At 43.2% G+C, this 12,247-nt stretch overlaps 1 protein-coding gene across 1 annotated transcript in view; it reads left to right on the forward strand.

Moving 5' to 3' along the window:
- LOC128975706 (transmembrane protein 132D-like) overlaps positions 1-10,806 on the forward strand; it is a 259,696-nt gene extending 248,890 nt beyond the window's left edge. Inside the window, exons 6-9 of the mRNA XM_054392723.1 lie at positions 3,251-3,456; positions 4,554-4,827; positions 6,522-6,713; positions 9,625-10,806. Of these exons, the coding sequence (XP_054248698.1) occupies positions 3,251-3,456; positions 4,554-4,827; positions 6,522-6,713; positions 9,625-10,806 (1,854 nt within the window). The remainder of the gene's footprint in view (positions 1-3,250; positions 3,457-4,553; positions 4,828-6,521; positions 6,714-9,624) is intronic.
- The last annotated feature ends 1,441 nt before the right edge of the window (positions 10,807-12,247 follow it).

Here is a 12,247-nt window from a genome sequence, read left to right on the forward strand (position 1 = left end):
TTGTTGGTCCTTCTCTTGTGTGGGAAGATGAATGGCTCGGATGTGTCTGCAGTAACACGGCCATGGCTAAGCTGCCTTTCTATTCATGACCCATTTCAGAAAGTCCTGGCCTGATTTATGAAAATGTACTCTACTTTGCACCATGTTTTGATGTTGCTCTGTTACGACTGCATGCAAACTGCAGCAGAACAGTGATGCTTATTCATTCAAACAGTGAAGGGCTGGCTGGGAGCTGAATGAGCTCATAGTTGTCGTCGTCTTCGCTTACAGAAAGGGAAGCAGGAGAGGGTGGGTATCCCAAGCCTGGTCATTCTTTTCCTGACCATCAGTTTGTTCTATAAACCATAATCTTGAAAGCACAAGGTCATGGTATTTATTTAATCATTCATATAATAGTTTTTTAGGGGTGAAGTCTTTTTTTAACTCTCTTTCTGTAATAAACCCTGATATAGTTGGAACAGGAGTCTGTTTGCCTGCCAAATTTTCTTGCTTTGGCTATTGCTTGAGCATTAATGGATTTAAAATTGGAGAGTCTAATTCCCATCTCTTACTGACATAATTCAGCAGTTACTTCTGTTGCCTGGGGGAGCCAGCCTTGTTGCACCCCGCTATGTGCCGAACTGCTCTTCACACACACATAGACTAATAACCACAACAGAATTCCACCCACTGCTCAGACAGCAAAGCCTTACCCTAAGCAGGAAGATGTTTGGCAGGTCTCTTGCTTGAAGCCCAGCTGCCAGGGCAAAGCAGAGGACATGCAGCAGAGGCAGAAGTGGTCTGTTGGGGAGAAGGGTTCCAAGGGCTCAGTGCCCTCCTCTGCAAAGAACACTGCAGTTGTTTGGAATTATCCTGCCACTATGATTTCTGTGCTGCAAGGCACAGTTTACCTCTTCCCTTAAATCACCAGGAAATTATTTCAGTCCCAGGTTGATCACCCATGGGAACATTAAATTGCCTAAAATGTTAATTAGCTAGGATTCACGAATGTGAGGTGCTGCTAGCTGGAAGCAGATGTGGTGAGGAAGTCACACTGAAAGCTGTTATCTGGCCCCATGCACTACTAGAAAGAATCCTTGTCTTCAGGCCCTTCATGTGTACCCAGCCTGCAGAGCACAAAGACAAGTGAAGGTCCTCGGGGCAATCAGCTCCCAGGCTGAATGTTTTCCTTGGGGCCACTTCATCTTCAGCTTTGATCTGTTTCCTCTCAGGTGCTTTGAGGTGCTGCCCAGTTCTTCTTCTCACTGGCATCCTGGGGAAAAGAGGAAAGGTAGAAGCAGCAGACAGAGCTTATTAGCATGTAGGAGAGCAGTCTGGTTTGAGAACAGCACTCCAGCTACAAAAGGGCAACAGGGATAAGTGTGGTGCCAGAAAAGAAGAGATGACTTCGCTTATGGAAGCACGATAGCCCATGGGGTAGGAGAAGGAGCAGATGTACCAGGCACTGCCTGAAGGTCTTCTGACTTCCTGCCTGTCAGACAAGCTATCAGACATTGCAAGGTGGATGTATGATGTAGTTCTCACCCTGAAAATGTTACGCTCACATTAGTGTGCCTTCTGCAAGGATACAAGAATCACATCTGCTCTCTTGCTACTGCCCAGGCATGCTACTCTCAGACAGGGAATGTGCTTATGCCTCCAACCTTCCCCACAGCCAATTTCTGCAGGCTCACACGAAACTTCTCACAGAGTTTTGCAGAGTCTGATCCTGGCTCAGGCCAGTTTGGTTCAGCATGATGATGAAGTGGATATTACACTAGTGCCACAGGCCCCAAGCACATCTGGGACTTACCCGTGCTCAGCTGCCTGCTGTGAGGTCCTCTCCTTGCATCACAGACCCCCATGCTTTGAGGCTTTTTTGACAGCAGCTAGGTTTTCCGTCTAGCTGGAAAGAAGGAAGGAATGAGCACAATGAGACTGGATTCTGACAGGAGCTGTTAAGAGCTAGTGTAAAAAATGCTAGCATGAAAATATCCCCAAAAACATAATTCTGCCTGCAAATCAATTCCTTACTGCTGAATCTGATAGCAACTCTAAGATGTTGACCTTAAACCAGACATTGCCTGCAAGAGAGACATTGTAAGAGCCATGATAACCTTTTTTGGTACATTACCTAGGCTCAGGCAAACCAGGATGGAAATGGATTTGCTATGGATCTGTCTGCAAGGGGGGTTGTTGTTGTTCAAAGATAATAATATTAGGAATGCAAATTATCCTATGAAAGTTGGTGATATTTAAATACGATTTAAATTCATTTAGCATTTAAACAGGAAAGTAGAAAATGACATTAAACTCAGCTGAGGATGAGGCTGTGCATTCTGGAGTCAGAAATATTAAATACATCTGCAGAATGGGATAGAAGGTCTGACTGGTAATGGATTGTGAAAAGAGTTCAGGGTTTTAATAGATCATTCCTTCAGATCATCAGCATGGTAAAGTGGTAGTTAATAAATTCTTTGACGTGTACATTTACTCATATATTTTAACCAGCTGTAATGAACAGGTCCTGTCAGCTCACCTAGATCCTTGCAATAGCTGCTAAATTGCTTGAGTGAGATTTAGTAACTCTCAGCAATATTGATGTCCAGAGCTGCAGGTAATAAATAAAGTGACATCAAGACTAGCTTGAGCAGAACATTGTGTAAGGCCTTTGCCAGGCTTGCAGCAGAGATGATGTCTAACCCCAGTGAGCACCACTGGGCATCAGCAAGCTCTTCCCTGTGTTTAGTTTGTGGTTGATGTGAGCATCCCATGCCCTGAAGAATCCTTTCTCCCAACTGCAGATTGACTAGAAAAATTTGTCCCCTACTCAGTTCTGTATAGATGCAGTTCCCTGTTGCTTCCCCATAGGTATGTGGTGTTCTTGGGTCTGCACACAAAGGAGAGGAGGAAGGTAGCAGAGACTGACTCAGCTTTGGGGAGAGGAGAAGAATCCTCTCTTGGTGCCATTATACTAGGGCAATCCTTGTGTTGGAGTGGGAATTAAGGACAGGAAGAAGCTGTTCTTTTATCTTAGATTATACTGGAAATGTTTATAGCAGAAAAAGCCTGCCTGTTAAAATGATGCCAAATTACACAGGCTGTTATAGGCACACCAGGCACCTTTCTTGTTATTCCTACTTGTCCTCTGAACTTGGAGCTAGTTTAAACCTATATCCTTTCTCTTCACTCCCTTTCCCAGCATGTGGTGTACTTTATAATTTGTGAAGAGGGTCATTAATTATTTTTTTTCCTTCTCCTTTTTTTTCAGGTTTCTGACAGATGTGACTATGTCTTTGTCAATGGGAAGGAAATGAAAGGCAAAGTGAATGTCAGAGTTAATTTTACTTACCAGCATCTGACTGCCCCTTTAGAAATGACAGTCTGGGTTCCTCGTCTCCCGCTGCAGATAGAGGTCTCTGACACAGAACTAAATCAGATCAAGGGGTGGAGAGTCCCCATCATCTCTAATAAGAGGTAGGTTTCATTAGAGGATGTTCATTCTGGGCTGTGCACTTGCCAAAGACCTGTCAGGACCAGTGGATCTGAACATGCTCATTTGGCCTTAATGCAATTCCAGTCTAAATGTGAAGGTCAGCAGACATTTATTCGATAGGCTCCTTCACTGGGTGTGTGGGGGAAATGGAAACTGCAGGTTGCATGAGCCTACACTGGAGATCAATTTCCCTTTATGGCTCCAGTGACTGAGAAGGAAAGAGCAAACTGGTCAAGTCAGGCAAGATCAGCCATGAGGCAGGAGGAAGACATCAACAAGGACCATCTCTGGCAAGGCTGATCAGTCTCCAGTCTGGCTGACAGGTCCTGCTAGTTAATGTAGTCATTGTTAAAGGTCACAACTAGTACAGACTTGCTTTACATTACTGGAGGGTCCAGGGACACTGCTCAGTGCCCCAAAGTCAAGACACTGGTACACTAGGGCTTTAAAGATAGTCAGGTGGCATGTGAATGACAGGACAGAATATGGATGTAGGCAGATCTAGACTGTTTGTGTCCATTGTCATTGTAACTATGAACAAGAACAAATTGGTAAAGTAGGCACTTGTTATTCCCACCTGCCTATGAAGACATCATGGATTACCAGGTTTCTGTTGGTATCACAGCAGAGATGGGGATTGTGGTGGAGATGTGATTTCAGCCTGAATGCCAGACAGAAAGAGATGTGTATGTAAGTGGAGAGATTTCCATGGCAACACAAAGATGTTTATGGGAAAGCTTCAGGATAAATAAATAAATAAATGTGAAGGTCCTGAAAGTAAAGGAAAATACTGAGAGATATTTGCAGAGGACAATGTGGAAACAAAACTAGCTGGCCAGTTGGTGATGTCAGCAAATCTTTTGGAGATCAAGGCAGCCTGGAGGTCCCAGTTATGAACAAGAGAAACAGGATAAAAGTGGGGGAACTTGACTGCAGAAAGGCACTGAAGGAAGCAGCTTCAACAGTCAATGGAAGCAAAGGTTCCTTGTTCCAGAGCTAGGCTGAAGACTTCTGTTAGCCTAATGTAAGATCTCTTAGCACAGTTCAAATAATTTTTTAATTCTGGATGTCCTACCAGACCAGCCAGGGACAGTGAAGATGAAGAGGAGGATGACCGTAAGGGAAGAGGCTGCGCCCTTCAGTACCAACACGCAATGGTGCGAGTCCTCACGCAGTTTGTAGCTGAAGCCCCAGACCCTGCTGGCCAGCTGAGCTATTTGCTGGGGTCTGACTGGCAGGTTGACATCACTGACCTGGTGAGTGACTTCATGCAGGTGGAGGAGCCAAGAATCGCCAAGCTGCAGGATGGACAGATTCTGATTGGGCAGGAGCTTGGAATGACAACAATTCAGGTAGGGAAGACTGATTACTTATTCCTTTTTCTTCATTAACCTTCCATTTTGGGAGCTGAGGCATTGAGATCTACAGCAGCTTCTTGTATCAGCAACAGAAACCAAAGCCATATGTTTTTGAATGAAGCAGAATTGCAGCAAGGCCTGGAAGATACAGTGAAGATGGTTTTCTCTTCTTATCTTGTGCCCTCAAGTATGCAGATTGCACTTTGAGTGAGTTTAGCCCAACCTGTGTACTTGGAGGCTGTTTCTGATCATATTTGTCTGAGGCTTTTTTGGAACCTGAAGCAGGTGTATGGGCTATCACAGGAAAGCAGTGGGGGAAACAGCTCAGTCTACTCAAGGCCTGCACTGGAAGACAAATGGGTAAAGCAAGAATCAGATAGTGATGCTTGAGGAACCAAGACTGGAATATGTGTCTCAAGGTGTCAAATCCTTGCACACCTTGCAAGTTCAAGCAGTGCATTAGAAAATAGAAATGTTAGGGCACATTCCAGACTATGCACAAAGCAATAACAACAATTGGTGCTTCTAGAATGATGTTAAAAGACTGACTAAGCAGTGTTCTCCAGGGATGCAGATTTAGTTTCATCAATGTCAGCCAATATGGTCAAAATATGACCTATAAATAGCACTGTATATGAGCTATTCTGAAGTAACTCACCTAAACCTATGCATCATGTCATTGGCAGCTCTTCTCTGCTGTGCAGAGAAATACTTGGACTAGAAAAATAGAGTCCCAGAAGAAAAGAGTGGGGGAGGGAATGATGAATCTAGTGATACTACAGAGTAGAAAAGATGTTAACAAGCACTTGAACAGGAAAAAAACCTCCAGCTCTCCAAACATGCTCATCATCCCCAACTGTCACACCAGAAAGCAACCACCACACCTGTCAATAACACAGGCTGACAGGGCTGGAAAATGGAATTTGAGATTTTGACTTTCTGCAAAATCTGTAAAGATTTTCTGAATGACTTTCCAAAGCTCTGGGACTTATGGTGCTCCTACAAATGCACACAGAAGCAGGGAAAGAAAAATCCGAGGGAAAAACGCTGAGAGCAGGTTGTCTTTAAAGAATCCCTCTGCTTCCAACATTTTCTGTACTCTGTGTGGATCATTAAATTCAACTTGCCTCCTAATGAGCTTCTTTGGATGTCATGTGGCAGTGCAGTGACCTCCATGCACTCTTTTATAACCAAAACAAATTTGCTCAGTCAATTTTGTAGACAGTACCATGAGTGTTTATTGTAGCAGTACATTACCTTTCTTGCTATAGGATAGAAATAAATGTCACTTATTGTATGGATCTTATTTAAATCTACAGATTGCATTGTATATGTGCTACCCAAACCCACAATCATTAATACAATAATTGCATTCCATATAAAGATTCCATTTCCAAGTAGTTAATGCAGCTGAAGCAGATGTGGTTAGCATAGCACAGAGGGGAATGGTGTAGCTGAATAGAATTGTGTTGGTAAAAGATGCTGTGAGCACCCTATTATTGTGGGAGAGTTATAAAATGTGACTAGCTTTTTTTAAATCATATCTTAATAGTATCTGTCTGCTAAAAGTAATTCTTCCCATTAACATAAATCTCCCTTATCTGTGTTAGAGTAGCTCCATGCAGCTGTTTTTGCACAGCGTGGTGCTGTGCAAAGTGGCTGTTGCTAACTTCGATTTTTCTTTTCAGATATTGTCCCCCCTTTCAGATGCCATCTTGGCTGAGAAGACAGTGACAGTTCTGGATGAGAAGGTGACAATAACTGACCTGGGTGTGCAGCTGGTGACTGGATTGTCACTTTCTCTGCAGCTCAGTCCCGGCAGCAATAAAGCCATCTTTGCTACAGCAGTAGCACAGGAGCTGCTCCAGTCTCCAAAGCAGGTACTATTGCCCCCAGGACTGTGTTGTGAAACACCACTCAGATTCACTATACTCAGCTTATAAACTGATGGGATCAAGCAGATATTTATTAATGTGATGCTAATAAACCAGTTTCTTTATGGGCACCTTTTTCTGAAGGTCAGCAGGTACCCTAACAGAAAATCAAGAATGTCTCTATGTCTAAACAACAAACATAGCCCATCTGTCCTGGCTGCATCCCATAAATTATACGTGCAACTAACTCAATGAGGTGTCATAATTAAGCAACAGCAGTCCCCTTATATGCACACTCCCACTTTCTGCCCCATCCAGTACCTACTAAATCACAGGAGATATTGCTGACTGGATTGCCAAGATCAGCCTCCCTGCACCGGCAATGAGATCAGCTCTTTAAGCACATCTTTGCATGAGAAAATGTTTCGAATCTGGCAAACTCTTCTTCCTTTATTTACTTTCTGTGGCCATTTTAAGATGTTAGGGAACATCCCTTTCATTCTGATTCATTACTAGAATATGAATCAGCATCATTGACTCATTTCCTGCTTCATGATTTCATAAACTGTTTTCTGTTTCCCTGTTATTCTTCATCCTTTTATTAGTGAACTGAGTTACCAAGGGCTTTTGGACTTTGCCATGTCCTGTCAGCCCCTGCTTGATATTTGCCCTTGTGCTTCTATTTACATTTGAAATATAAACTTTTTTTTTTCCCAACCCAAGTCCATGAATCTGGGATTTACATCAAGGATGCACTGGATTCTTAATGCTTAAACATGTTTTGAACTTTAAAGGTAAACAGTCATGGCATGCATGTTTGGAATCTGGCCAACTGTTGAGGTGCTAATTCATCACAGGGCCTTATCCTTGTGATGCACGATGAGAAATGGTGCAGAACTGCTGTCTTTATAGGGTGATAAAAAAATCAAGCTCCCATAGTATTCCAGGAGTTAAGAAATCGATGCCAGGCAGCTAGAAATAAGGCCAGTGAGCTATTCCATTGCTGACATGGGGAGTTAAACCAACTGCCTTGAAATCGGTGCAAAAGGTGGGGTTGATGGCATTTAGTCCCAGCATGCTGCTCAGCACTGACATTTCAGTTCCCAGAAATGATGTCTGCAGGAGTCCCTCTCTGGCTGCAGGGATACAGTCAGAACAGCACTGGGTCAGCATTAAACCAGTGAGGAAGATGTGCACCTTCCACCCTTCAGAGGATTACAGGAGGTTAGGGCTTGGAAGGGACCACTGGAGATCACCAAGTCCAACTCTTGAAGGACTAACTCCATTTTGAAAGGCTTCTGACTCCGTCCTTTGCTTAGCAGATGATTTCCAGAGCACAATCCCTGTAATCAAAGCAGTGCAAAATTATTACATGATTATGCAGGTTTAAGCAACGCAGTGGGAGGATGAGAGTTGATGACATAAATTCTATATGGCCTTCGAGAAATATCCAAAGATTAATAAACACAAAGCCAGGATTTATGACAGTGTCACCAAAGTCTTGGGGCTCTGTCCTGAAATAGAGACAGAAGTAAATCTCCCACTGAAGCAAGGGGAGCTTTATGGCTGGAAGAGTTTTGCAATCAGGCCACTAGATTATGCACGACACAATCCCAAAAGACCAGAGGCTTATTCTCGATGATCTGAACAGGTGAATGACTACATGCTGGACACAATTGAAAAGATCACTTTATATATTTATTCTCTTTGTATAGGTTGAGTTAAAATGTAAATGCTGTCTGCTTGAAAAACTGACTATTTAAAGAAACCAGACTTCTAGAATCATGCTTGTTGTGATTATTATTCTGTTGGTTGGGTGTTTGTCTGTCTGTCAGGCTCGGTCTCAGAGCAGGGTGATCCCAGCTCTTACCAGACAAGAGTTCACATCCTTTTAGACACCAGAGAGTGCAGTCAGCTAGCCAGGAGTCTTTCTGGTGTGGATTCTCCAGTGTCTAATGAGGCAGAAACATCCCAGCCAAGACAGAGCAAGTCAGGCTGTCAGAAGCAGGAATTAGATTCCAGGAGAGCAGTCTGAATTTTGTCTGTAAATCACTGGGGTGGTTACAAGACTTTTTTACAACAATTTTCAGTACCCCTTTGAGAGTCCTTAGAGGACATGATTTTCAGAAATGGGTGACCACATGTTATCTGGAATATACCACTTTAAAATGTTTCAAGTTAGAAACCAAAAGCCAAGGTTCCCAGGAAGACTGCACCATTACAGAGGTGCAAGTACAGAATTAGTGTTCAGGCCTGACCCATTTACATTCCATAAACTTCCATGTCCTCCAAAATCTACAATCTGCATCTCTGTGACACAAGATTAAACTTTATTATTGTCTTGCTTTTGATTGTTAACAAGAATGAAAATTAGCCTGGCTGTTTCCTAAAGAAGCAATTGATTGGCTTCCTCTGCTGGTACAAAACTCTTGTTTAATTTGAGAGACAAAAGTCAAGGACTGAAGGTATGGAGCCATAAGAACCTACTTGCTGTATTAGCTATTTTTCAGCATGTGTTGTGTGTAATAGGAGGAGACTTTGTATTTTAAGCAGTTTAGAAATAATGTATTTTTTTTTTCTTTTCATTTAAATATACAGCAGTAAATGATCTCAGTTGCTGGTAATGCTTTCTGACATGCAATTTATTATGGTGCTGAAGTAGATTCTGCAGAGCCCAGGGGATACAGCTCCTTTAAGCACCTTTGGGGAAACAAATCTTATTACCAATGAATGTTTTAAACTAGTATTTCTCTTCACATCTTGGCAAGTTATTAATTTTATTGCTCTCCCTTTTTATTTCTTTTCTGGTTATAAATGGTGTATGGATTTGTGAGGAGGAGGGAATACAGCAGGGCAGAACATACTTCCCTCAGTGTTTATTCTGAGTGTGTTTGTGCATTTGTTTTATGTGTTACAGGAAGCAGCCATCAGCTGCTGGATCCAGTTCAGTGATGGATCTGTCATGCCCCTGGATATTTATGACTCCAAAGACTTCTCCTTGTCAGCTACATCTCTGGATGAGAAGGTGGTCTCCATTCACCATGACCCCAAATTCAAGTGGCCTGTGATTGCTGCTGAGACAGAAGGCCAGGGGACACTGGTGAAGGTAGAGATGGTGATCAGTGAATCATGCCAGAAATCCAAGAGAAAGAGCATCCTAGCTGTTGGAAGTGGTAACATTAAAGTCAAGTTTGGGCAGAGCGATGCCAACCCTAACATCAGTGACAGTAAACACAGGGGTGCTGGTGTCCACCTAGAAAACCGTGCCAGCGACCGGCGTCAGAAAACCGCTTTGCAGGAAAGAGCTGGGCTGGATGGGCAGTATTACAGCTCCTCCATGGGCCAGGAGCAAGGCAGAGGAACCACCACCCAGAGGTCTATCCTGAGCAAGAAAGAAGACAGAGAAAGCCTCCTGGATGATGACAGTCATCTGCAGAACATCCCAATAGACTTCACCAGCTTCCCTGCTCAGGTGGATCTGCCAAGAAACAATGGAGACTTGGAAGAGAATGACCTAGTCCAGAGCCCTAGGGGCCTCAGCGACCTGGAGATAGGAATGTATGCTCTTCTGGGAGTCTTTTGCCTGGCAATTCTGGTCTTCCTCATCAATTGTGTCACTTTTGCTTTGAAGTACAGAAACAAACAAGTTCCCTTTGAAGAGCAAGAAGGCATGAGCCACTCTCATGACTGGGTTGGGCTGAGCAACAGGACAGAACTTCTGGAGAATCAGATCAATTTCTCCTCTCAGCAGGATGAACGTATCACAGCCATTGACAGAGGAGTGGACTATGAGGAGAGCAAGTATCTCCTCAACACAAATGCAGCCAAAAATATCAATGGACAATCTTTCAGCTCTACTGAGTCCACATTCACTGAAGGGAAGGAACAGAAAAGTGAACCAACTACTTCTCCTACCTCTAAGAGGAAACGGGTTAAATTCACCACCTTTACTACTATCTCCTCTGATGATGGGTGTCCAACTGTCAACTCAATCTTGATGAGTAGTGAGGATGATATTAAATGGGTCTGCCAGGATATGGACCTGGGGGAGTGCAAAGAACTTAAAAACTACATGGAGAGATTACATGAAAATGTGTAATGAGACACAAAAGACATTTTTGTTTGTTTGTTCATTTTTCACTCACCTTCTGCCTTTAATTTTGGGTAATGGGGCAAAGTTGACAACAAGAATCAGCTGGTAGATAACTCAATGGAGCCCCAAGAAGCCACCCAAAAGGAGCTGGGAGAGCAGAGATCCTGGACAGGTCTTAAAATTCAAGTCTCTGTGCTCAGAGATGGAAGTGAGAGATGTGTGTGGTTTTTTGATGCATGGTAACATGAGAAAAAAAAAAAACTTAGAAAAATAATATGGTCTCATTCTCTGAGCTTTCCCAGGAAATCAATAGATAGAACAAACTCCAGAGCAGTTTGAGTATTATAAAGTTCACACAGCTCTACTGTTCAATATTGCAAGCTTTGGTTAAGAGCAAAAAAAATCAGTCTCAGAATAAATAGATCCAAGAAGAGAGCATGCCACTCAAGCCACATGCAGAAAATATCCATCCAAGAACATTCATGTAAAGTTGACAAAAACCAACGGTGTGAGCAAAGTAGCTCCCAGAGCTGAAAAGTCATGAGTTTCCAAAGAATCTGGAGGGGGGGAAAGAGTAACTGGGCTGTTTACAAACCAGCATGGTTGCCTCCCAAGCACTGAGAATGGATTCACATATACAGTTAAAACTGAGACTCTCTTTTTAAGTAGATGCCAAGGTAATAAACTCTGCCAGCCAATTTTCTGTCTTTCTTAATTTGTAAAATAGGAGAAGATGCAATCTATACTCAGAAAAAAAAATCACTCATATAAAGGAAGGTCTGTTTTGGAAAGTTTGAGAGAAGAAGCTATTTTTAAAAGCCCACTTTATTTGATTGTCCTGTTTCAGATTTGTATTCCCAGCCATCTCCCTGGAGCACTCCCCATCTAGTATCCCGAAGGCACTTTCTAGCATCAGTCAGCTTTGGAAGCATCTGGCTTCTTCCACTCCTTCCATGCACATCCGCTTCTCCCACGGTGTGCTCTTGCCACGCACAGGCACTGTTGGTATCATGCTGGTACTTGCTTCACATGCTGTCATCTACCAAAGCTGGCCACTCTCTCCTGGGTAAGTGTAACTTGTGCTGAACTCACAGACCCACAGCAACTGCCTCTTTGTCTGTCCTCTTCCTTGGGAGAGGTCAGGCTGTTCAGTGCTCCTGCTTCCTTAAGACCCCTGCTCAGCACGTTTAGAGGGCACTCACAGGTCACAGAGGAGTGCTGCACATTCAACATTGGAACCTGAACAGCTAAACTTGGTAGATAACATTTGTTTCTCCCAGAGGTGATGATTATCTTTTGTTTTCCTCTGATAAGGATGTACATATGGTAGGATTTCAGTGATTACCCTTTGAATCCAATGTGCCCTCCAGCCCTAAAACCATGACATTTTATGTGAGGTCCAAAAGCAATCTCCAGTGACCAGTGGCAAAGTGCCAAAGCACTAACT

This window comes from Indicator indicator, chromosome 26 (assembly GCF_027791375.1).
Source record: "Indicator indicator isolate 239-I01 chromosome 26, UM_Iind_1.1, whole genome shotgun sequence".
Classification (NCBI taxonomy): domain Eukaryota; kingdom Metazoa; phylum Chordata; class Aves; order Piciformes; family Indicatoridae; genus Indicator; species Indicator indicator.